This window comes from Centropristis striata, chromosome 16 (genome assembly GCF_030273125.1).
Source record: "Centropristis striata isolate RG_2023a ecotype Rhode Island chromosome 16, C.striata_1.0, whole genome shotgun sequence".
Classification (NCBI taxonomy): domain Eukaryota; kingdom Metazoa; phylum Chordata; class Actinopteri; order Perciformes; family Serranidae; genus Centropristis; species Centropristis striata.
In genome coordinates, this window is record NC_081532.1 from 22,788,474 (window position 1) to 22,815,421 (window position 26,948).

Below are 26,948 nucleotides of genomic sequence, written 5' to 3' on the forward strand. Positions count from 1 at the left end.
AATAATAATAATAATCCAACAATATATTTGGAATATATAAAACAATCTGAGTAGGTCTATTTTCCATAACGAGTACTTTTACTTTTGATACTTTAAGTACATTTTGATGCTGAAAATTTAAGTTTTGAATGCAGGACTTTTACTTGTAGTGGAGTAATTTCAAAGTGTGGTATTAGTACTTTTACTGAGTAAGGGATCTGCAGTGTGTGATCCACTGATTTTAAGATATACCGATGACTTTTCCCCTCTTTTCCCTTAAGAGGGAATATCTGTTTATCTCCATTTATTGCAGCAAACTAAACAGTCAATTCAACAGATTTTGTAGCTATTTGAAACAGATGGAGCTACAATCATACAGTACAGGCTGCAGGCTGTACTCTTCATTTTTCAAAAAAAGTCTAATCTGCAATTAGTAAAATATCGCTGGCCTCCACACATCCATGAACATTTTTTAGACTGTGCAGTACTGACGCATCCCTGCTTTATTAGGACTCCTACCTCTGGGTCCAGACTGCAGGAGCCCTCACTTCTTCGACTACTACTCTGTATCTCCCTCAGTCATCCTACGTTCTTAATAAAGGAAAAGACATAACGCGCTGATTAAAACCACAGATTTGAAGAAAAAAAAAAAAGTTTCTTTTTCCTTATAAAAAAAAATATTTATTTTGCCCAACACTGTAACACATACAAATAAGAACAAACCGCAAGAGGCTTTATGAAACTAAAGCCTGAAACGGGTATCTATTCATTAGTTGAAGGCTGGTACCGGACTGCTGTGTTACGAGCCGGCAGCGTCCTCGTCGTCTTCTCTCTGCAATTGTTCTATGAGCTTCTGCCGCTCAGCAGCCTGCCTCATCTTCATCATCACCACACTCTCATAGTCACGCTCGTTGGACAGGGAGCCCTGCAGGAGAGAGAGAGAGACAGGCATGTGGAGAAGTTATTATAACATGGAAAATGTTACAAAAGACTGTATGTGATGAAATTATAATATGTAGTCCCAATCTTTGTCTGTTAATACAGACTAAATCAGGCAGTAGTGTAACTATCTGAGCCCAAGAATTCATACTTTTATTTAAAAAGATTTACAGAAAGACGAACAGCCATTCAAAACCCATCAGAACTCATAGGGTGTCACATTCACCTCTACAGGCCTACAATAATACATACACTAATAATAATAATAATAATAATAATAATAATAATAATAATAAAGATGTCATAGAATATTTATTGAAGCAGCATGTTCCTCTCTCTTCTCATCTCATACTGTGTGACTTTCAGCATCACGACTGTGCAGCTCAGCAGCTGCTACTTTTCAACAGTTTTGTTAGCTTATTATTCATGTTCTTATTATTAAGAATTATGATGAATGAAAAAGGTAAAATAAGGAGATCATATCTTCCATTTCGGACTACCTCTCTTATGTAAGCTAGTTGATGGTATTCAGGAAACACAATAATGCAGAAGATGAGGGTGTGTGTGTGTGTGTGTGTGTGTCTGTGTGTGTCTGTGTGTGTCTGTGTGTGTCTGTGTGTGTCTTGTGTTCAAAATATTGATGGAGTGAGTCAAAGTGAAAAAATAATGATATAGGTGAGGTTGTGCTGAAAAGAATGATATCAACATGGCATGATAAACATTCCTTTAAGTGACATATACAGGAATGAATGAATGAATGAATGAAAAGGATTTTAAAAAATCCCTAGTATGGGTCAAGCAACGATTCAGCAAACCTGAATCCTACATTTCCCATAATGCAACCACTAGCACTTAATCATTTGCCACTCTGTGTCTGGTAAACGCCTCATGTCTTTCAGACTACACACCTTCAGATTTCTCCTTCAGTATATTTGTAGTCTCCAAGCAGATCCTGATGACACCTCATTAACTCATCCTACGTGTAAACTGATCTGATGTGTAAAATCAGTGGAGTTAATCAGCCTATTACCACCTCAAATGCATCATGCGTTATTTTTTAAGTAGGTTACAGCGAAATAATCAATGAGGCAGCTGCAGCTCATCCAGAATGCTGCAGCCAGAGTCCACTGAAACCTGTGGAAGGAGCTCCCTGAATAGCTGAAGTCTGCTGAAAACATTACTGTTTACTTCAGCTTTCTCATAAATACAAAAAATGCATTTTTAATTGCTTGTTTCAATTGTTTTTATCGTCTTCCAAACACATTTTTACTGTCCAAATATTATATATTAATCATGCTTTTAATGCGGCTTCTAATCATTTTAATGTCTGCTGCATTTTTGATTTATTACTATGCCTCTTTAAAGCACTTTGAATGACCTTGTGCATGAATGGTGCTATACAAATAAATGTGCCCTGCCTTTAATCAATAATCCATAAAAACATCTAGTGAGCTATTAAACTGGAAGGGAATCACAGCAAGTCAAACATGACTGGATTCAATATCATGACAACAGTGACTCAGGGCAGCACATGGAGCCAATGACACCACTGTCACCGTCCGCTCTCCTTTGTATGTTTGCTTTCACAACAGGGCCTGTGGCTGCGCGGCGGAGGAAACGCGGCCTCGTACAGATGCTCTCATCTTAGTTACCATCAGCATGACGGCAGGGTGAACATGTATGAGACAGCAGCCCGCAGAGCAACTGTGACAGGGTAATTCCACTGCCTGAGGTCATTAAACCCCAAAATGAGGGCTGGGATTATGCCTGGCAGTCACCCGGCCTCTTTCTGTATGTGTGTGTGTGTGTGTGTGTGATTTCTTTGAAGGGCTTGGGCTTGAACGACGATGGCGACAGATTCCCTTACTGTGGCGGGAATCGGAGAGGGCAGCCACTGGCTAATGGCTAATCAAGCAGGGTGGAACACAGGCCAGACGTCTTGCACATACTGAGTGCCACACACAGGACAGAGCACACATCCAGGCTCCAAGAGAGACACGAATTATGCACCCAGGATGATGCTTCTACGTGCATACTTACAACATATGCATTCGCAGAGACCATCATCCCAGTTGAAGCGAGAGGAGGACATGTGTCCACAGAGTAAGCCATTGTTTTAGAGGATTATATCCAGGAAGTCTGCTGGGCCAAGGAAGTGTCTCTTTAACAAGACAGTGAGCTGCAGGAGAGAGCAAGTGAGTGTGTGCATGAAGGACTGGGCGAATGAGAGTGATTTTACAGGGGGGAGAGGTAAGTTTTTGTCAATGCGCTCGCGGAGCATCTGGAAAACATCACGGGGACTCCAGCATCCATGTGCTGAGAGAAAGAGGGTAAGAATGGAGGAAGGAGAGAGGAGAGGGTCGGTGAGGGGGAAGTTACCCCCCTCTCCCCCTCCATCCCTGGATTGAGGAAAGCTGCTATTATCATTCCAGTAATGTGAGCTCAAGCCCTCGTCTGACACGTAACTCTGAAATATCACGCGAACGCCATTAGGTAAATAAACAACTCTTGCATCTTCAAATTACACAAAACACAAGGATGTATACAAGCAGGGTGGTGGAAATGCTCCTTCTTCCTCTCAGCCTTGCCCTCTAGTGGCTACTACAAAGAAGTGCATTGAAGCCTGACCTCTTCTCTACCCGGTGTGGTCAAGGGTGGACTGTACCAGGCTAATGATGTGGGGGAATTCTGAACATTAACAGGTGCTTTATGGGCAGCGTGACGCATTTCTTCTCAGGATGAGGGATGTTTCCTTGCCTGGGGTGTTAACTTACAATGTACATGTTTAGCCAGTGCATCACTCTGTAACTAAACACTTGGTTGTGTTCGCATGCATGCATGTGTGTTGCAGGAACACTGGGGCCCAGGGTGAATAGGAAACCACAGAACACAAACAATGGGCCCCCGTATAAAACCAAGAGAGAAGGGCACAAGGCCACCGCAGAGGTAGGATGGTAGTCACACACATAACACAAAACACACACACACACACACACACACACACACGCTTGCTATGTGATATCAGCACATGGCTAGGCCTCCAACCAGCACACCCCAGCTTGACCCAGAGCCAGTAATGACATCATGAATACCACCAGTGCTGTGAATCAGGCAATGTAACACACATACACACACACTCGCACTCCTTCCCACACACAGCAGGAGGCATCTCGCAGCGCAGGTGGCCACTGTGTTCCCCCAGCACAAGTTGTCAAATCAGCTGCACATTACACCATCCCTCTATGTGTGTTTGTGTGAGTGTGTGAGCACGAGTGATTGAGTATGTGAGAAAACGAGTGTGTTTATGCAACAGAGAGAGAAGAATGTGGACTAGGGTAAGATGGCACTGTTTCTACAAAAGGGAGAAAGAAAATAACTTTTTTTTCATCAAGCTATCTCTAGCAAAACAATTTCTTACTCTAAAAAGGTTTTTTGCACAAACACATGCAAATAAACATAAATTATCTTATGCCTCATTGCCACTGCACAGTCAGATTCCACTCGACTCACTTTTGGTACCAGGAACATTTTCTCTATTTCGTTTTCCAACACATGCATGTGTAATAGTCACATCGCAGGACATGTGATGTAATGCTAGCAAAAAAATACCTCACACAATTCTCATTTTCCATTACAACCCAGATTCCAAACAATGTTGGACACTGTGTTAAATATAAATAAATTTCTTCCCAGTGGATCACTGGTAGAGCACATACCACTAAGGCAGATTAGTGGACCCTGTTCGAGGTCCCTTTGCTGCATGTCTCCCCCTTCCATTTCCTTTGTCACTATCAAATAAAGCATGAAAATGCCCATATATATATGGTGATCTGTCAGGATCAGAACGTCAGCTCAAAAACCTCCCAAAAATTCATAGCAAATTCTTCACATCATTTTCATACTTTGCAAACCACTGAGTGCCTCCTCCTGCCCTACATCCGGGTTTTCTATTGAATTTGCAGCAAATACATAAAGATCACTACAGCTGGCAGAAAATAAGCCTTGATTCTGCCTTTCTGCTTATTTTAGTTCTCTCAACAAATCAAAATCAGACACATGATAAACAAGGAAACAATCAAAGTATTTAACTGGAATCTTGATATTAACACCTCTATGAGAACATTTGGTTTAACAATCTGCTTTTGGCCTGATTTTATTACTTCTGTAACTGAAATTAAACTGGAGTGACTTGGCATTCCGATGTTTTGTCCATGAAACATCAAATAATTTTTCCTTTTTGTTTGCTTTTCAGAGGCTGTACCTGTTCCAAAGGTCTTGGTGTATTGATGAAATATTCTGAAAGGTTTTTGACCATTTTTATCCATTCTTGAATTCAATTCAGCACTAAATGTGTGTAACAAATGGTATTCACCCCAAAACTACTGCAACAACTTTCAGGATAGAAAGTCAAACATTAATGTAGGTTTACTTAATTGAGTCATTTTTAAAATTTGAGATTTATATCCAGAACAACTTGACACACAGAGCTGCACTCAAATGAATCTTCAGATCTCCAGCTTTCAGATGATGCACACCACTTCTATGTGGCATTTATTGTTGACCAGCTATCTCCCTCTAAAAAAATTTTGTTGATGAACTTCAATTCTATTCCATGTTGTTTGTCTCTTAACCTTGCAGCCTGAGACGTTACCAGTTTGTATTTGATAACAGGATTGCTCATTAACACCATCAGCCGTCAGATATCTCTAACTAGATGTTCAGACTTTAGAGACTTTACAGACTTTGCTGCCAAGGGAATAAATGGTTTCTTCTTCTTAACAAGCCTGCTCTGTGGTTCAGGCTAACATTTCTGCCTCTAATGTACTCTGGTGAAGTTAATCAAGGAACTATTTATCTGGCGCGTGTGTGTTGGCGTCGTGTGTGTTTCTGTGTGTGTGTGTGTGTGTGTGTGTGTGTGTGTGTGTGTGTGTGTGTGTGTGTGTGTGTGTGTGTGTGTGTGTGTGTGTGTGTGTGTGTGAGTGTGAATGTGTCACGGACCTATGGAGTAGGTGATTTATGAGAGGCGAACACTTATTTAGAAATCATTTTTGTGTGAGTATGTGTGAGTGAGGGGGTGGCAGTGCCTGAGCACTCCTCCTAAGTCAAACAAACAGCAGGGGTACTGCACATGCAATGCTGGAGCCAAGGTGAAATTCCTCTGCAGACAAAACTGGAGCTTTGTAAATGGTGCTGGATTAATCATCGTTCATTATAAGACTCGGCAGACATAAAACCCCAGAGGTCTGGTCTATTATACTGTTTTTGTTAGTGAAGGACAAACACTACATAGAGATTAAGGCCTAAATCTACTTCCTGTATTTAACCCTTCAAATGCACATGTACTGCGAACATCTGGATTTTGACTGGAACTCCAAGACAGGACCTCCCTATATTTGGCAGAAAAAGACAAATAATGTGTGTGTGGCAGATGAAGTCTTAGTGAATATATCTACAGATCATTGACTGAGAGAATTACTGGACATGCAAGCTGCTGAATTTACAGACATCATTCAAGCTACACAGGGGAAAGTATTTAGTAGTGGAAATTACTCTACTACAAGTAAAAGGCCTGTATTGAAAACTTAAATAAGTAAAAATACAAAAGTATAATCATCAAAATGTACTTAAAGAATCTTGTTATGCAGAATGGACCCACTCATATTTAAAATATATTATTAGATTATTATTATTGATGCATTTAAGTAAGCAGCATTTTAACTGTGTAAAGATAGGGCTCATTTGTAACTTAATTTAATAAACTGTTATGAGATTTATTTTTTTAGAGATTAATCACTTGATCAAATTGATCATGTTTTTCATGTTAAATCTCGACCTGAAAAGTAAATAAAGCTGTTGGCTAAATATAGTGGAGTAAAAAGTACAATGTTGTCTCAAAATGTAGTGGAGTAGAATTATAAAGTTTCATAAAAGGAAAATGCATAAGAAAAGTCCTCAAAAACGTACTCATGTACAGTACTAGAGTAAAGGTACTTGGTTACATTCCACCATTGACATTTAGTGTATGTCAAATAGAGCGTTTTAAAAATCTAAATCACAAAATTGAGCTGAAATGGAAAAGAAAATCAGAAGTGACGAAAAAAAACTTGAGATAAAAAGACAAAGCTGACTTCTAAAGCTTGTCATCAAAATAAATTGAAAAATCAGATCTTTCACATTATCAGTGGCTGAATAAACACTGTGCAGGTAGTGGTATTTGCGTGTGGACTGCAGATTCAGCCAATAACATTCAAAGTTAAAGTGAAGGGAAAAAAGGCAGCAGTGGATATGAGATGCCATTTAAGTGGGTGGGTGTGTGTACGTGTGGTTGTACGTGGTCACGGTATTGGATAGAGGAGAAGCCTGTTGGACGGAGACGGAGATCGCCTTTGGAAACTGTTAAAGTTAAGGAAATAAACAGTGAAAAAGAGAAATGGCAGCAAAGACTTGAACTCCTGGTGCCCTGGCATTTCTCTTTATGATGGATGAGCTCAGGGATCCTAGAATAGGGAGACGTGGGGGTTTGGCCTCTTTAATATCCAACAATACACCGTTGTAAAAGCAAAATTATGTCTTTCACATCCTGGCCTTCCGGGAAAAGCCCTCTGATTGCAACAGATTTCCCATTAAAACAAAAGTGGCCACAGGACTGGTAAGAATGCAATATGAACCTTGGAGATGTCAACTCAGGCATTATGAAAGGAGGAAAATGAAATCAAGGTTCCAAATAAAAAATTGTCTGTTCTCTCTGTGTATTGTGTTCCCTTCTTACCATAGGTCCTTATCTATTTAATGTGCAAAACAAACAGCTAGTGGAATGTATCCTGCTGTCTAATGTTTACATCATATCTCCAGTCTTCAAAGTATCTAAACATCCCAGCCATGATTTTATAATTACTTATGATACAGTGCCAGGAGACCCAGCAGTACATTCTTACACTGACCGCCCACATTCACTGGAAAGAAACAGTATGTTATGAGTTATGCATATGTACATTACATTTTAACTTAATCCTGCAAAAAAACTAAAGACACAAAAGATATTTTATATCTCTGTGAAATAAAGTACATGATGGGAGTGGTTCAAACGCAAGACACTGCACCTCTCTAGTTTGTATTTTACAACCATAGCCCACTGGAATTCCACTAAAAATCAAAATACATCTCTGATAGATAAACATAAATGTGAATTCTTGCTTGTCAATAGTTAACAATGTAGGATGATGTTAGAAGGCAAAAACAGGCATCACAACACATTTATGTTTAAAACCTAAATGTGCGTAACTAAGCTGTTTTTATTTAAGCTTATTACTGTCCTACAGTCCTTGAATGGATCATAGGCAACCAAAGTTTCCATAAGAAAAAGTAAACAAAACGAAGCTTAAAATTGTGATACTTCTGTCAAAATCAATTTATTCTTCACGTCTTATTTAAAATTATGCCAAAAATAAAGCGTTTGGAATAACTAGATCCTGTTAAAAACATAAAATTTTGCTCCTCAGCGACGCTGTGAAGCCATGATTGATTCTGCTGAGACGAACGTCACATGACAAATATTCACTGAAAATCTGTTTACAAAGAGCAGAGAGGAGAGGACAAGAAAGGTTGCTTGCAAGTAGAGGTTGTGGAGACACACACGCCACACATATATATATATGTCATTATAACAGCACAAAAGACATTTTGAAGTTGTTCACACTTCTAGTTGTTAATGCATTCCACCATGCAGCAATTTCTAGACATTTTTTTGTTGTTTGATAGCAGACAGAATTTACAAGTAGGCTCCTTCATTCAATACAAATCAATGGAGAGAGATGGATTGTTTCCCCATCTCTGGTGGGGACAGGGCTTAAATGTGCTCTGTCTCTATTCTAGTGTTACTATTGTATGTGTCATCAACATACATTACTTCATCAGTATGTTTCTCCATCAATTATCCAGCCTTCATCTCCTTAATGTGTTGGACTTGACGTGACCTTACTCAGTTGATTAAAGGCAACTGTAAACTTTTTCATGTGTTGATGAGTCTGCACTTCAATGATATCACACCTGGACTTTGACTGGTGTCAGATCTCTGTCAAGTGGCAGTCATGCAACCCAGTGTCTTCACTTCCTCTGAGCAGCCAGACGGCCAAGTTTCTGTTGGAGCGCGTTCAAAAAGCTCATCACTGAGTCACAACTTTGAAGACAAACAGTGACGACAATGTTTGGGATGATGACAAATGCAAACTTAGAAGTTCTCACCAGGACTGATGAAAGGATATTACTAGGAGTAGCTACTAGAAACTGTTTCAGAGACATAGGGTCGTGGACTTTCCTATTTCAAGCAAGGAATTGACTGCGTAGTCTCATTCCTTTCATACCGGATGTACTACAAGCTGTATTTTAACAGCTCCAGTATGTCCTTTGTTATTATCTTATTATTACATTATCGAAAAATGTTTTTCATATAAAAGAATCAGACAGTTCTTGCTGTAAATCTAGTCTAAATGCTGGCTGTCTGAGAGCCTTGATAAAGTGGGAGCTGGAGAACACACAACAAAGGGCCAGAAGAATATCCACCAAAGCCTCAGTTTGGGCTTCTAGCGCCAGTCAAAGCAATATCTGGAAACACTTTTTATCCTGCAACAACAAAAACACGAAGCATCCCAGATTTCAGGCCTAGCATAGCTGCATCAAACCACACTACCCGCTATGGTCAGGCCTTAGAAAAGAGGCTTATACAGAAACACAGCCAGGGCTAAAGGCTTCAGCCCAGAGGCTACATAGCCTGACAACACAACTGTAGGAGGGAGCCCAACCTTGGTCAGACAGAAGGTCTTGTGAGGTCATTCCACTGCTGCAGATACCAACCACTCTTCACCCTGATTGTCTTTTAGCCTGAAAGCACTATTGGGATGGTAGGTGGAATAAGAAGGGGGGGGGGGGGGGGGGGGTGTCTGTGGATAAGAGAAATGTTCAAAAATGTTCTGTTGCAGTCTTGAGTAAATGTTATGATAATTTCATTTGCGTGAGAAATTGTGACTGCTCTGGCACTGGAGTGCTGAGCGGGAGAACAAGAGAGGATCAGACGGCACGCCTATTGTTTGTTGGATCAATTTTAAAGGACTGGGGGAGCAGTGAAAGATACGATTTGTCCGTTTGAGTTTAGTGAACAAGGAGAAGCATTGAGACTCTGGACAGCTGTGTCCTCCTCTCTGCTAGAACAAAATGTTCATCATACAATTTGGGGAAAATATCAGAGCATGATGGCGTGTTGGTTATAACATATTTAAAACACTTTTTTAAGGGTACAATTCAAGCACTTTTCAAGCACTTAAAATAAAAATGGTAAGACTCTCAAAGCCTTTATCATTCAATTGTTAAAAATTGTGAGGAAAATGTAGATGGTCACCATCATGACAACATGGAGAGAAATGGAAAAAGCCATATTTTTTTCCCCTAGCTTTTGTCCGCTCCATGTCGTAGAAGAGGCTCCAGGAGTAATATCACAATAGAAATGTTTCATATCAAAATTTAAAAGATTTTAGGTTTACATGAGTGTATTCCTAACCCCTGGAAACATAACAGCATTTTCCCAACTTTTGTACAAGCCCTGTATATAGTCCAAAAAAGACTCTTTCCAAACCATTGCACAACCAAAATGGCTCGATCAACGCAAGTAACAATTACTGCCTGTGAGAGCACAACAAAACGCTTTAACCCTGCCGTTCTTAACACAAACAAATTCCATAGAGCAGAAAAAAAGTTTGCTGTTCTGACACAATTTCCATTCCTGTGTTGCTATAGCATTCCAAAGGCAAAGACAACATGCTTGGAGGCGTGAGAATTGGAAATGCAACAAGTTATCTCTCTTGTGCAACCCGGCGTGCCTGTACATACATGTCTGTGTGTGATAGTGTGCTTTGATTACATAGAGGAGCTATAGGCCTCCAGTCAGGCAGAAGGGCCTGTGGAGTGGGCTTGACTCCGGGGCTTTAGACATGCCAACAGCAGGCAGGAAAGCAGGAAATCGGCAGAGCACAGGGACAATGACATAGAGATTGGAGATCAGTTAACCCCCCTCCTCTGAGTGGCTGACCTGTTTGCTCACTGACTATGACTTCCTTTTAGACACGAGCACACACAACCTGCTGCACGCTCACTAACCTAATCAAACTCTCTCGCTCTTCCCTTCTCCCAAAACAAGTTGTGCGCCGTAGCTTCTCACACATTTCTTTCTCAATAATACAGGAAATAAAATTAGCAGCTCCTGTTTTTCACCAGCTCTCCCACAGGTAATGGGTGCAGCCAGCCAACCAGCAGGACTTACTTTAACACTTATGACTAAAAGGCAGACTCACAATGCAACCGCGATGATATCATCTGACGGCTGGCAACCATTCTAACGTGCAACAACTGCAAATGTAAACTAATAAAAGCCTCAAGAAAGAAAAAAAAAAAGAAGTCTCCACCTGGATGCCTCAGGACCTTTGTACTCTGACCTCACCTGGCTTATCTGTTAAGAAAAGAAGACTTTCACCGGCAGCACACCTGGAGAGCTCGGCAAGAGGGAGTTTACAGTAGAAAGGATTAGCAAAAAATAAGGATCAAATGACCGAGGACTGAAAACACAGTGAACAGCAGTGTGGACAAAGGTAAGAGACACTCTGGAGGTAGTTTGATGCTAAAGTTGAATGTAAAAGTTGACTTGTCACTGAGGAAAAAGTCCCTCACTAGACAGAGTGAGGTCTGTCTCAAGGCTGCGCAATGAGATCTTCTGTGTAACAGTTGAACAAGTCCCATCATGTCATGGAAGAGTTTGTCAGGGTGTGCAGGTAGAAGCTGCCCAGTTTCCTGACAGAGACGTGTGTGCATGTGTTGGATACAAATATTTGCTCAGCAGGACAGGTAAGAACTAATCAATCTTTATCAGTCTTATTGTTATTAATCCAACTAATCTTAACTAATCTAATTAAACTAACACAACTACATGAAAGGAAAAAGCTTAAATTTATTTCTTTTGACTTGTGGAGCGAAAGTTTTCATCAGACAGTTTCCTCATCTGTCTCAAAGATGGATCATTTATGGCAGCACTGGGGGAAAAGAAAATTTAAAAACCGTTTCTTGGCCAATGTGTTTTAATGGGCTTCTTTAATTTTTACTTGGCCATGAAGTGTTTCCTGAACATGAGACTCATGGCTGAAATCCGAAGACTTCTCCTTGGCCAAACTGACATGTTTGGAAAGGAATGCTGTTGTGTCCACGCTCTCCAATCTCCCGCTGCTACTAAAGTGCCGATAAAACCTTTACAGGCCAACAAAACCTGTTTGCTGTAGTGGCTTACAAATTTACAGAGTGAGTGTTTCAAGTCACGAACACAGATCTAATGTGGGCAAAGCTGTTAGTTTTGGAGACCGTAAAATCACAGACACTGGGCAGATTATCTAATCGACATGCCAGCGTTGATGAACTGAGTTCTGTTTCACTCAATAAAATGATTACAGGTCACGAAACACTAAATTCCTTTGGGTTTTTTGTCAAAGTAAGAGTTTCATTCTACGTGTTATTGTAATTTTTGACCAAAAATGTTTCATTTTTAAGTTTTGTTTGTGTGTGTAGCATTTTTATGATATTAAATCCCCAAACTGGATTATAAAACAGATTTATTTTGAAAGTCTACAGTGTGATGTTATTTATGGAATATAAATATCTCATTTTATTAACTTCCACATCTAGACTCACTGCATAACTCTCACACTACAGCAAAATAAACTGACAGCACAGCTATTTGTATTTTTTCACAAAATCAGAAACATGTGCTCCAAAGTGAAGCATCAAGATTTCTGACAGAAGTTACGGTAAAAACCTCATGTTCTCACAAAATAAAATGCAAAGAGATACTATTCACTGACGTGCAGGACAACAATTGCCGCTTGGGAATCTACATTTTTGTTGCTTTTGTTACTGGAAGTCTTAACAGACTTCCTTTACAGGATAGGCTGCAGACCACACCTGCATTTATGGGAAAAAACAGGGATTTGAAAAGTAAATATTTAGAAATGGAAGCTTCAAAGCATTGTTGGAACATCCCTCTGCTGCCAAATAATATTGAATTTCATTAAATCAAGTAGAGCAGGTGCAATCTCCAAACAATGGCTGCCGATTGACATCAAGGCCGACTGAACTGGTCCAATACTTACATCTGGTGCTCAAGTACAAGCACAGACCTGCTTCATATTCCAGCACAATGAGAGGGAAGCCTGAATGATGAGTGTTAAAAACTTGGTGTTAAACTCGGACTTGTTAAATCTAAAATTTCTCTTTTCTTGTGTTTTGGTACAGATGGAATCATTCTTATAAGTTTCAGCGCTTCCTAAGGATTAATTATTGAACAAAGGAGGGAAAAGAAAATACATAAAAAGGATAAATTAAAACATCCAAGATGCCCCTGAGAACGTCTTTGTACAGAAAGCAATCCTCTGCTCGTTGGCCAAGCAGGCACGCCAAGCGCAGGGAGGTGCTGTCTGTCAACATGATCAGCCTACCGCTGGCTGATTTCCGCCACATCTCACATATTGGCAACGATGCCCACACAGACAGCTTCGGAGACCTGTCCTTCCTAAAGATGGGCCACAATCTGCTTCTACAAAGCTCCCAGAGTGAGCAGAATCTCTTCCTGGCCTGTTCACCGCCACCAAAGCCCCCTCGTCTGAACCTGGATGAGACTGAGGGCTCAGAGAGCCCCGACTGGCCCATGCACAACGCATCCCAGAAGAGAAAGAAATGCAGCTCAATGCCGCTGCTGGACAGTGAGGATGGGGAAGCAGAGATGGAGAAGGAGGACGGGTACCAAAGAGGGAATAATGCCGCTCCCAATCTGGCTCACAGCCTTGGACGGGGTAGCCTCAGTTCAGACAAGGATGAAGACTCCACAGAAACGTGTGACAAAACTGTTGGACAGCTTAAGGAGGAGGACAATGGCTTTTCCTTCAGCCTCGACCTGGGCCCTTCAATCCTGGATGATGTTCTCCAGGTGATGGACAAAATCCATGATTAGACAACACATATATCCAGGCATTACAGAACGGCTTTGGAATATTGAGATACCGTTCTTGGGGATACACTCCTGTTTTATGGACAAATCAATATCCTAAAGTGATGGTTATTGCTGAAAAAAAATTGGAGATATCGAATTTTATTATCCTGGCTGTAAACAAACTACTTTTGATGAGAACTTGCTTCAGCTACGTTTTAATAGACTACTGAAAAGACTGACACACAGGATGAAAAATTCTGACTTTTCTTTATAATTTCAGTAAAACATGTTACTTTTTTAATCTAATATTACCACAACTTTCTTGAATAAGGAGATTGTACCAGATATTGTGTCTCGAGCCTAACAGCTTTTGTTAAAACGCAATCTCAACTGAAACGGTTAACTACGCAAAGTTAATGTTCTCCTTAAAATCCATTCCTTGCAAAGGTGGATACAATGTTTAAGTTAATAATTGAACCTTATCGGATGGCAAACTTCAAGCTGGACATTTTTCTCCTTCTTTTACTTTCTTCCTTCACTATTATAAATCCCCAAACCACTCAGCACAGCACCGAAGACGGCTGTTAAGACTTAAGAGTGTTGTGTTTAAGAAAAGAAAAGCTGCGGCTGGAATCCAAGGTCCTCGAGCTGTGATGTCTTGGCTCTTGGCGTGCTTGCCAATCTATTGTGTGCAGAGGGCAATTTTTCCTCCGCACGCATCCCAGAGGCCCCACTCAAAGGTAGACCAAGGTACCCCCCATCTCTCATTCCCAACAATGCAGTGAAAACAAACACTTAGCTCTGCTTCCAATAAAAGCCAGCCAGTGGTGGCAGGTTGGGCAGCAGACCAAGCCAGGCCACAGGTCCAAGACCTCAGACAAAAAAAAGCAAGAGCAGGCTATTTTCTTAGCTGCAAATCAGAGTCTGATGCTCTGGTGAGTGGCGCACAAGAAGGAAAGTGGTAAAGGGTAATGTGATACTTCCACATATGCAGGGGGTGTCGAGGGAGGAGGACCAGAGACATCCATTACTGCAGGAGAAGTCCTGATGAGGGTTTAAACACTACCTTCTGACCAAACAGACCCCCGGCACGTGAAAAAAGCACTTGGGTCTAACACACTGGCACACAAGTAAAGACAAACACACATATACTGTATGTACATGAAAGCATGCACCATAACACTGAGGTTTGTGCAGACAATTTAGGTCCACTTTGCTCAGCCAAGAATCGGGACAGTCTGTTCCTCAGTCGGGGGTTCCAAGGAAACCCAGAACCAGTCAATTCTTCAGTTCCCCACGGGTCATGCTGCAAAATACGAACCACAAGCATCCCAATCCCAGCAATAGATTTAGAATTCTATGTATGTCCAAACAGAAACAGCAATGTTTGTGGCTACGTCTGTAGTGTATATCTAGTTTGCCATCTCCCATTTTAAAGTGGATATCACTGACCATTTTTCTTGTATATGTTATGACAATAACACATTGTGAAATATGTCTTGTGATGAAAAATGTACTGTTTTTTGTATTTTGGGGAAGTAAAAGAAAAATATATTTCACATTCCAAGACTGGTGGTTTTGTGAAGCGAAATACTCATGTCAAAATTTTAAGAGAGCTCGTACAAAACTGTTTACATGCCCTGATGGACGGACATTTATTTGGCTTTTCAGCAGTCAGAAGCCACTATATAAGCAATTAGCCTTGCCTAACAGTTTCTAGAGAAATGATACCCTTGGATTACCTACCACAACATGCAGTGCAATGGTGGAGAGACACACGAGCCTAAATTAGACAGGCGTGCCAAGCAGGATTCCATGTAGAGTCACAAATACTGTAGACTGGACTTTGTTAGGCAGGCCCTGCTCTGACGCACACCTGTATTATAAAGAGGGTGACATTCAATACTAACCAGGGCGTGTCTGCAATTTGTCAGACTTTTCTATACAGGCTACCTTTTCCCATATAAGTAGGAGAAAGAGTTATTCAGTTACACAGACTTAACCCTGGACAGTGTTTTCCTGCCTGCTGTGATAGCCCTTAAAGGGACAGTTTACCACATTTTTATCTTTTACCTGTAGTTCTGTTTATCAGTCTCGATTATTATGGTGTGAGTTGCTGAGTGTTGGAGATATTGGCCATATAGTTGTCTACATTCTCTCAAATATTATGGCACTAGATGGTTCTCGGCTTGAAAAAACTTAACGGCAAAGTCTTTCCAAAAATCATGACCCTGAAGAGAAGCTTCTTGTGAACAGTTTCATGTACAAATGTTGTATAAAATGTAAATATAGCTAGAATGCATCAAATTCAGAATGTATATTTACCAAAATCCACATTTTAAAGCTTGGAAATAAAATATACTGTCTTTGTACAGTTTTCAAATGAAAATATGTCACAAAGGAAAAGCAAAATATTCTGCTCCATTTTCTTTTTTAGACAATATCCTTACTTTTGTGGGTTGTAGGAACTTTACTTTTTTTTTTTTTTTTTTTTTTACACACTATGATGTGGTGGTAAAGAAAGATCACTCCTGACGTTTTGTTTTATACTTCTATATTTTTCAATGTTCCTTTTCTGTTTAACATACATTTTAAAATGTATGCATTTTAGACATACATAAAGACTTATGAAGCTTTTGAAATTAAATTAACATCGTGTCTAATTACCAATAAAAAGTATATACATTTTTTTTTTAAATTTTAAAAGAAACTGAAGAACAAGTTCTGTGGATAAGTTTGAGAAACCAGGTCTTGATTTCAGGGAGAGACATTTCTGTTGAGTTTTTTCAAATTTGTTGTTGTTGGTGCTTTGAGCCACATAGTTCCATTATATTCAAAAGAAGACAGACATCTCTACGGCCGATATCTCCAACAAGCAACTCTAACCTAAACAACCTAGACTTATAAATAGCACTACAGGCAAGAGAAAAAAAGATGTATTTTCATTTTTGGCGGAAATGTCCCTTTAATGTTCAAAGGCTCATTATCAGATACTGTGGAAACAAATGATTGTGCTACCAAGTAAGGGCAAAAAAACTCATAAAAACAGTGTTAAAAAAAAAAACATTACCAACTAATTTTGGCATTAAATGCTCTTCAGCCATTTTTGATATTATAAAAACACTGACATATTTTATGCAAACCCATAGTTATTCTTCATAACCTCCAAAATTTCCTGCCTGCTTTTTCTGGAGAAATAAAATCCTTCCTGCAGACAAGAGTCCTTGGCCGCTATGTCGACACAAGAGCTCTCAGTGTGAAGAATCACATAAACTTAAGCTCAACAAGTGTTCAGCCACATGACTGATGCAAGAAGAAAGAGCCTGTAATTGAAGACAAATTATCTTGTCTGCGCAGCACAAACTGGCCGAGCTGTGAAGTATCCCAATCACATCTGGTACCACTTCTCTCCCTCCAAAAATCTAAACTTGCTGTCATACAGAATACCAAGGAACCCTGTCATCTCACTGAAGAGTAGCTCTTAGGAGTTATTTATTTTGTCAGGTACTAACTAAAAAACTAAAAATATTGTTCTGGCAAATAAGAGATGTGTCCTTCTTCTGTAATTGTGTCTGCCGGTACAACCTGATGCTACTGAAATATGCTGCATGGTTTTCGCTCACAAAAGGGGATTTTTGTGAAACCGATATTGTTTATGCTGTCTGTATCGTGTCGAAACGTATTATCAAGCTATAGACGGTGAGGGCCGAGCCATTCCACAGCAGCTATCCTCTCATGATCTGCATGATGAACTGGGCGTATTTGGGCGTATCACAATAATTATGAAACTCTGACCACACCATAATCACGCCAGGCAATACGTCCCGTGTCTAATGAGAAAATGCAAAAACACGTCTATATATTTCAGGCTACCCTAAACCAGAGTTTCTTTTCTATAAACTGTGTGGTCTCTTGTAATGTTATATATAGACAATATGTCACCAACAACTCCAACTTCATATATCATGAAGTAAACTGCCTCTCTCCTATATCCACTCAAATCTGATACACAGTAGAAGCATCAGAAACTAATCAAAAATCATGATCACATTAAAATACAGAAGCCTACTGGAAGCCCTGTATCTCTGCTCACAGTGTGTGTGTGTGTGTGTGTGTGTGTGTGTGTGTGTGTGTGTGTGTGTGTGTGTGTGTGTGTGTGTGTGTGTGTGTTCTCTCAAACCAAAATTCAATAAGCCCCGGAGCTGCAAGAGTTAATAACCCATTTGGGGCTAAAGCCTGATTTCCCATGCTGTGCCACGGTCACCGTTGCTGATCGCTGCCATTCTAATCAAGGAGACCATTTCCACTGGGGGCGCTGAGTAACGTCTCAGCAGCGTCCCAGCCACGGCTCTCCGCTCTGCATCGCAATCAATCCGTAGCACTTCTATTTTTGACGTGAGCCATTGCTAAACTGCGTCAAGCTCAACAGAGCAGATTGCACCAGACAGGAAATCCGATACAGAATCGACATAATACACTTCCGCCCCCTTTCAAATAAAACACAATACACAGTTCATGTAGCATAAAACTACTTCACATAAACATTACATCATGACCTGGTCACCAGGTCTCAATCAAAGGGTCTCATGTCGGCAACATGGATGACGAGAGACTGATTGTTGAAGTGGAACAGCATACAATCATTTATGACATGACACATTTTTTTAGAAGCATAGATGGCCAGATCAACAGATCTTTCACGTTGGAAAAACCAAGTAAGCTGTTTATTGTTGTCGTTTACTTTATCCACACAGTTTATCACGGGATCTCGATGTCTCCCGTACGTTCAGGATTATCGCGTGTTGTCGCGTGTATATGGCTGGCTCGCTGCGATGCCATGCCGCGTGCGGCAGAGGACAGAGCAAAACCTCAGCGCAGCCGTTCCGCGCCCGGTGTAAATCCCCAGTGAGATGGATAAGGCAAAGGAAATAAAGGCAACATTAATGTGACCTTTTTTAATATCGTACTCAACAAATACCCCATTACAGAAAAACTAAAACTATAAAAAAATAAACTCAAACTATGCATTTTCACACAAAAAAAATTGCAAACTCACTCTAAAAACGAATTGAAACTAACTGAATTTGAAAACAAAAATTCACAACGAAATTAAAACTAAAACTAATGAAAAATCCAAAACTATTATAACCCTGGTCAGACCCGGGTTGAACACCACGGCCACATACTGTGCTCAGTACTCTTCCAGACTAAGGGGCTATTTTAGGTGAGAGTGCACTTTTCGAGCTCTTGCAAACTGGCGGGCTGGAAAAACAATCCCAGAATAGCTGATCTGCTGCATCTGGTTTGTGCCGTGACAAGCCCGCAATGACTCTCCAGCCCTGGATGGAAGAGGCAGGTGTAGAAATTTGAATCCTTTACGATAGATTCAAGAATATGGAATGCCAAGCTACATAATAAACCATGAATCAAAACGTGGTGATTAATGATGGTATTACATCTCCGGAGACACAAACATTACATCTGGCAATGACAAAGCAAATGGTTATATAGTGATTCTATATCCGGGCGAGATATTAATCATTAGTCAGTTGTGTGAAATCAGCCACACATGTGAAATACAGCTCATATTAAACACCGTAGTATCTCATCCCTGTTCATATAAGCACACACGCTACAATTACACAGCACAATAAACAACAGTTTATGATCTTTACTTCTGCTTCAGTCAGGCACCATGACTCATTCAGAATTCACTATAATTTGCAATTTACTGTGTACAATACAATGCCAGAAGAAATGCTCTCCCTAATGAGACAAGCTGTTTCAGGAGCAATATCGGAAAAACCTCTGATGTAGCTGGATAATGTATTGGCAAGTTTGCAACTCTATGCACTGATCCGATATCATTTATCAGTTAATTTGTACTACACAGGAACAACAACAACATGTGTCCCTCACTACTGGATCCATACATCCCACCGGAGAGAAATCATATCACATCCACATAGGCTTAGTCATATACAGCTGTTAAATAATAATAATAATAATAATAATGATAATAATAATAATAATAATAATAATAATAATAATAATAATCCATTTTAATGCAGCGGTATCAGATCGGTACTTGGTTCTGGCCGTCCACAGGGACAAAAAAAGTCCGGACAGAAGACCGCTCAGGAAGGCTCATATTCAAATTAGGGGCGTTTTGGCGAGTGAGACCCACCTCATTCCGGGTATTGGACTGTAATGGAAACACCCATATTGAAATTACTATTAGGCAAGAAATAATGGTATAAGAAGATCTCGATAATGAGAATGACTTTATAAACTTCTTTCATAAACATTTCCCAATCTCTCACTATGGCAGCTTATTATGTCAAAGACACAACAGAAAATAGTCTGGAGATAAAACTAGATCCTATTCCAAAAGACGGGTCTGAATTTAGTTAGGAGCATTTGGAGTAATTCCACATGGTGTGGAAGATGTGGTCCTCTGACATTTTGAAATTTTTAATATCCATGGTGAGTGAAACTAGGTGAATGCAATGGGGGGCTTATAAATCATGTTATATCTGCTCTCTGGACAAGCAGAACACAAACAGAGCCAAAAGTTTAAAAATTCTCCTCAGTGTCTCCCTGTGAGAGAAGTGCAAATCTAATACATCATGGTATAGTTAGTAATGTTCAAGGTATCTGGACCCTGAGGGGGGGTTTTCAAGGGGAATTTGTGCCGCCCACCCCCTCTCCATTAGGTCCTTTACATTGGCCTCAGATTCATTAAGTAAGAGCTGGAGCTGAAGCTGAGGCTGAAGTCATACGTCTGTGTCTCTGAGCTCCCTGTAGTGAGACGCTGACTCTCTGAGCACTGTGTTTGGATTGATGAGGTTAAAAAGGCAAGTCCTCACCCAAGCTGCTCCTATGTGAGTGCAGCTGGCTGGTGTGGGGTTGCAATGGACGAGTAGACGACAGGAGAAGAATTGGATTTTTAGATTTCAGATAAAGTCTGGGGAGAAGGACCTCCAAGGCTCTGGCTTCTTATTACCTCTATCTCCCTTTCTCAAATGCCCCCCATGTCCACTGACCCCAGGCCAGATGTGGAACAACATTACTAACATCTACACTGGCTCACCCATTATGTCATGTGGGGCCTCTTTAGCAAGAACTATTGTCGCTGAGGGCTAATGCGAAAATTGCCTGGCCTAAGTAATGTTTTTATTCAAGGGTGCAGGGGGAAAAAAGATGAAGCAATCAGCTTTGGATATCTGTAAGTCAAACCAGTTTACCATAATAACATTTAAAGAGATTAGTGTGACAAGTCCCAGTGTGCAGGCTGAGTCTCACATGTTAGCCTTGACAAGGGGGTCTCAGACACTGCACTGAGGGGTGAAACACAGTTCAGTAGCAGCTCTGGAGACACAGATAAGTAGACAAAGGGAGTCTACTGATATGCAATCCCACAAGTAAAGATCTCAATATAGGAGAAGTAAAATGGACACGGCGGGGGAACAAAAAAAACATTACTTCATACAAATCTAACTACAAGAGAGAGAAACTGTGTAGATTCCCAGAGGAAATAGCTAAAATAAGATTATCCTTCGACAGGAAAAGAGTTAATGCGCCTTTGGTGTCTGCATGTGGGCCGATGGTGAAAGACAAAATATTAGCCGTGCAAAATCAATTAAAAGTTGGATTTCAGCACAGACTACTGTGATTTCCAAATTACAAGACGCAACACACCAGTTTTTTCCAACAAAGCCTCTTGGGTTTGTGCAGCTAACCTTTGGCCTGCAGAAAGAAAAGCCTTGAAATTCAAAATGAGGAACCACAAAAAGCACATTTAAATCTCAATAATTGCAAAGAAAAAAAATCTGAGAAGAAGTTGAATTGCAGCCTGGAGGTTGAATGTCTCTGCCAACCAGCCAAGTAGGTGTAAGAAAGCTACAAGTTTGACAAAAAACAGTATGTTTGCCCCATCATTGCAGGACTATGCTTTTGATTCCTGGTCAATAAATGGGATAGACATATAATGAAATCTCTACACTGGAAATGTATATGTCTCCTTTGACCAGTTATCACAGAAATGTAATATTCATAAATCCCATTTCTACAGATATCTACAGCTAGGTGGCTTTGTGGCATTTAACTCTTTTAACTGACATTTAACTGCTTCCCACTCTTTCCTCCCTTAACTTTACTGGACTTACTTGAGTATAAACCCGACTTTTAAGCAAAATGTATACATTTATACCAGTTTGTACTCATTAAATAATAAATAGTAAACAGAGGAACTCTGGCATTAAGTCCTACAGAGACTTTATCTCTCCTCAATATGCCTGAGACATACAATGACTCAGTTTAAAATTAATCATCACCTACATTAGCGCAAAGATAAATTATCTTAAAACAAGATAGATCTTGACCCTACATGTGATCAATGCAGACAAACTCCTGCCACATCTACTCGATCACCACAGTATCTGACAGAATGTGAAATATGATCATAATCTCCCCTTTACTGTGATGTCACAATGACCTCTGATCATCATTTGATCTTAATTCTATTTTTATGATTAGTGATCTTGAGTGACTTTTGACCTCCAAAATCCTTCGGACATTTGTGCCAAATTTTAAGAAATTCCCTGAATGCATTCCTGAGATATTTTGTCCATGAAAATGAGACGGACAACCCGAAAACATAGTGGCTGTTGCTGGCGCAGAAGCATAACATTTTTTTAATTATCAATAACAATTTAGACACACTTGGCACGAGGCATGTAGGTATTTAAGCTACCATTACTACTCGTTGCTTCTTGCATTCCTGGGGTCTCCAAGGTCAGGCCTGTTAATGAGTGGCCGAGCGGGGGCCAGTGCCTCACCACGCCAAAGCAAATAAACCGAGGGCAATTTAACCAAACACATTGTTCTGGACCAGGCGAGGGGAGCGGGAGCACCGGGGTAATATTTGCACCACTGATACGAAAATAAAACCTCAGAAGGTTTACATACTTCTTTTTGCGGGACAGTGTTTAGGCAATAGTATTTGTGTTGGAAGCTGTGTATTTGGGAAGAGTTCGTAACATAGGGCTGACATGCTTTATGAGAGAGGGAGGGAATTGCGACAATGCATTTTTTAAGTTCTACTGGTACCTGTGAAGACATGAACAGGCCCGGCTGAGATGCTGGAGCTATAACCTCAGGCTGTCCTTCAAGCCATGAAATCTTTAAAGGGTTTCCACTCAGGCCGCTTTCATTCTTAGCTGCCAGCTCCTAAAAAAAACACATAAAATACTCTGTGAGTGGATCTTATGATTGCTTCTCTACCAGTATTTCATTAGTGCAAAAACATTCTCCTTGTACTGATACTGTTAAATTTGTGTTGTATCCATCTTACTCCTGGGTATTATATGCTTATGAGAAACACATGTAGACAGGGACAAAGGTGGATTGTAACTGGGCCAACACCCAGAGCAAGGCTGGGACCTGGAGATGGGCATGGAGAGACCACAGGACCTGTGCCCAGATCCCTGTAGACTGGCAGACATGTTCTCTGAGGGGGAACCACACGTTGTGGGGAGGAAATCACAACAACAAAAGTACACCATCACAACAGAGGGCCTGAGGATCCAGACAGTGTGGAACAATGAAGCGGCTCAAGTCCTTCCTTCCTCTTCAACAAAGAATGACTAAAACATTGGTTTAGGTCGCAGAAAGTGTCCCGAGGCTGGGGAGTCTATGACAGGTGTCATTCTTTGTAATAATCAAACTCAGCAGGTGGCCAGAGACTTCGAGTAAACAAATGTGGCTTTATGCAAATGGTTGCTGCGGAGAAAGATTTCCATTATTGAACAAACAGCATGAGGATGCTGACAGGGGAAGAGTTAGGTACTTACAGCTGCTCTCACTGTTGCAAACTCGACCACAGCGCTTCCTCTCTTCTTACCCGATACAATCACATTTGAAACATCCCCATACTAGAGGTAAAAAAATGGGAGAATAAAAGAAAAGTCAAAAGAAAGAAGAGGAGAGATGCAGAACATTCAAATTAGTATTTCCTTTCACAGCACAACCTGTAACCATAAAACACAAAGCATATGCAGTCTGAAGAACTGAAAACAAGGGTGAATGTTACAGACTTCTGGAATAAAAGTGAGGATTCAATATGTGTTTGGTTATTAAAGCTAATCTCTAATGATGGGGTTCATATGTTTGGGACAGAGCCAGTTAAACTGCAAAGAACATCATGTGCAAAAGTGAGACTGTGACTTCTCAAAAGAGACAAGAGGAAACATTGGATCATTTCAGTTACTCCTTCTGCAATGACAGCATTTGATAAACAATATTTTTGGCATGAGAGCTGAAATAAGATGTGGCTCTCATCTAACTCCCTGCTGTAAATCAGAACAGAGAGGAAAGGTTGGCCAAAAAGGGGAGCAGGGCAAAGGGCATCTCATACATTCCCTGATCTCAGTCTGAAAGACACAGAGAGAAGAGGAAGAAGGCTCGAAACAGACCAAAACCTAATTCCTAATGAAGCAGAGGGTTTCTTCAGTTCTTCAGGGTTTGCATTACTTATAACCAAGACCTTTTGTCATTAACCTCTCCCCGACTGAAGCAGGGGCTTGGGAGCAAAGAGGAAGATCGACGTTGCCTTAGAGAGTCCCATCCTGTGAAAATGTAGCTTTCTGGGAAAGGGAAAGTCCAAGAATGCTAATGTCTACGAAGGACAGTCTGGAGCAAGCCAACAGTGACAAAGGAGACTCTCAAAAGGCCTCTGTTTCATAAAATATAAATATCTTAACATGTTTTCCCTCCCCCCCCTTAAACGAAGATGTATTATACCAAGCGGCCAAAATACACGAGTCCGCACACGTACGCATGAACAAGTATACACATACCATACTTTCCCACACAGCGGTGGCTATTTCGACTTGCCCAAACCATTAACCGTCACTCATTGGAGCTTGCCATCTCAAACAAAATCTGTTCCTGAAATGTATTCCCTTTGCTAAAGAATTTAAAAAGGAGCAACACTTCTTTTCCCACAGTCTGTATTACGACACAGCCCTCCTGCCTCCAGCCGTATTGATTTAGTTCGTGCAGAGGAGAAATTCATACGCCTTTTTCCGGGCAGCTTGACGTCAGTGACACTTGCCCTATCCTCATTTTCAGGCCAACCTATGCCCCACCAAAATCCCTCATGACGGATCACGGCACAAGGTGGTACTGGGTTGCATGAGAAGAGCACATTTCCTAATGCCTCCCTTGGCACTGCTTAATCACCTGGTAAGAGGGGCACAAACAATGGCGTGCATGGCTTTAAAAGGGCACTACAACATTGCCCTCAGCACTTTCACTGCAACAAAACTTAATGGGCCTTGTTTAAGGGGAAGAATAAAACAATCTACAGCGCTGATGTCATGCAGACCTCAAATATGGCCGGACTCTGCAGGCTGTTACTGTGGAGCTCTGCTCTGAGACAGCAAGGATAAAGAGATTATATCCTTACACAATATGTGTCAACAGTGATATCTTTTTATATTTTCATATTTTGAATTTGGGGAAAGTTTAATTAAGAAACAATTCATAAATTAAATAAATCAGATGGGAGCGTCTGTTTTTGGTTAATCCAGCCAATTAAATACCTCACATTTTAAAGTACTTCATCACATTGATGCAACATCCCGGTAATGCAGTCCTGCTCGTTAATTTACAACATCGCATGCAATGTCCTAATACAGATATATTAAAGGGATCGCTACCTTCATAGCCTCAAGGTACAACCCTAATTCGGGAAAATATCATCTTGGGACATTGTCTAAAACGAAAATAATACAGAATGCTGTGAAAATTGCGAGAGGAGACAGTTTAAGAGCAGATTCCTCATGTCAACAATGCAAAGGCGTGTCTTTTATCCATTCATTCCCAACAACCCCAAAACACATGGCGCCACCCGTGATATAAACAATCAAGCTGCGCAACCTTAAGGTGACAGCATCCTTATAACATAGAACAAAACACTACATTGATGTATCATGCAAAACTTACCTCAAATGATTGTATAACTCACAACACAGAACACTAAGCATATATAGCTGAGTAAATTATGCACTTTGGTGAATTATGTCCATAGTGTCCACTACAATGCAATCATTTCAAATTCTTTTTGCCTTCAAGTCAAATGAAAACTCCACAAAGACAATATATTTTCTGTTCTGATAAACTGATAACTTCGGTGTTCTTTCTTTAAAACTACTTATTTGATTTCCAGGATGTGTACCTTTTGTAGAAGTCTGAGCAGAAGGTCTTGAGAGTAGCCGCCGTTCGTCTTGTCATCTTTTTTACACTTCCACTTTAACTGGAATGAGAGAGAAGACATGAAGGAGACACCTGTATTAGTCATTTCAGGAATGAAAGAAGTGCATGATAATGTCCAATCACCAGAGCACAGCTAATTGAAGTCAGCTGATGAGGAGACAAAGTGCGCCAGATAGGCTTGGCGATGATGACACACAGATTACCATGAGAAGAGACTGGAGCAACGGGAGAGACACTCTTGTTAAACTCTTGGAACGTCACCCTGGCACCACCTGTGAGACCTGCAGTCAATTTCCATTCATAGCAAAGGTACTGGACAGCTAAAGTGGGGGGAAATTAATACACAGATTCTTGGACTAGAGAACTCTCAGTGACTCACCTGCTTAACTTTAGCTCGACAGAAGAAAGCAAACACTAAACAATCCAAAGCAGGTCGCCCAAGGTACCTGCAGGAGGATGTGTTTTCTATCTTTGTTCGAACTCTGGTTAACACATTTTAATTGTGTAACAATCTTAACTCAAGTCTTGCCATATTGGACTGTGTAAAAATGCCGTTTTAGAAATGACCCTACAACTATTTTTTAAGAGCCTCCATAAAAGACTAAAAGATCATTTGTCAATTTTTTTTCAGTCACTAAAAGCTGACGTGAATTCCCGTACTCCTAAAAAAGATATTGTGCACCTTCTCAAATCCATGTACAAACAACAGCGGAGTCTAGCTAATATCACGCTAACT

At 40.5% G+C, this 26,948-nt stretch overlaps 2 protein-coding genes across 3 annotated transcripts in view; one reads left to right on the forward strand and one right to left on the reverse strand.

Moving 5' to 3' along the window:
* Window positions 1–591: 591 nt before the first annotated feature.
* dnajc17 (DnaJ (Hsp40) homolog, subfamily C, member 17) overlaps window positions 592–26,948 on the reverse strand; it is a 41,012-nt gene continuing 14,655 nt past the window's right edge. The window contains exons 8-11 of the mRNA XM_059353957.1: window positions 26,175–26,252; window positions 23,788–23,868; window positions 23,045–23,164; window positions 592–904 (exon numbers count right to left, since the gene is read on the reverse strand). Coding sequence (XP_059209940.1) covers window positions 779–904; window positions 23,045–23,164; window positions 23,788–23,868; window positions 26,175–26,252 — 405 coding nt within the window. The 3' untranslated portion in view covers window positions 592–778. The remainder of the gene's footprint in view (window positions 905–23,044; window positions 23,165–23,787; window positions 23,869–26,174; window positions 26,253–26,948) is intronic.
* On the forward strand, window positions 11,789–13,985 carry LOC131988729 (cdc42 effector protein 3). 2 transcript variants are annotated; one of them, XM_059353959.1, is made up of 3 exons: window positions 11,789–11,805; window positions 13,240–13,743; window positions 13,786–13,985. In XM_059353959.1, exons 2-3 carry the CDS (start codon window positions 13,340–13,342, stop codon window positions 13,952–13,954), a joined length of 573 nt encoding a protein of 190 aa, XP_059209942.1. In that variant the 5' UTR covers window positions 11,789–11,805; window positions 13,240–13,339; the 3' UTR covers window positions 13,955–13,985. The 2 variants fall into 2 exon arrangements, with proteins under 2 accessions (XP_059209942.1, XP_059209941.1); XM_059353958.1 differs by having other exon boundaries at window positions 13,240–13,985.

Bases quoted from the DNA above. Each gene is read 5' to 3' on its own strand.
- LOC131988729 (XM_059353958.1), top strand. From the start codon at position 13,340: ATGCCCCTGAGAACGTCTTTGTACAGAAAGCAATCCTCTGCTCGTTGG.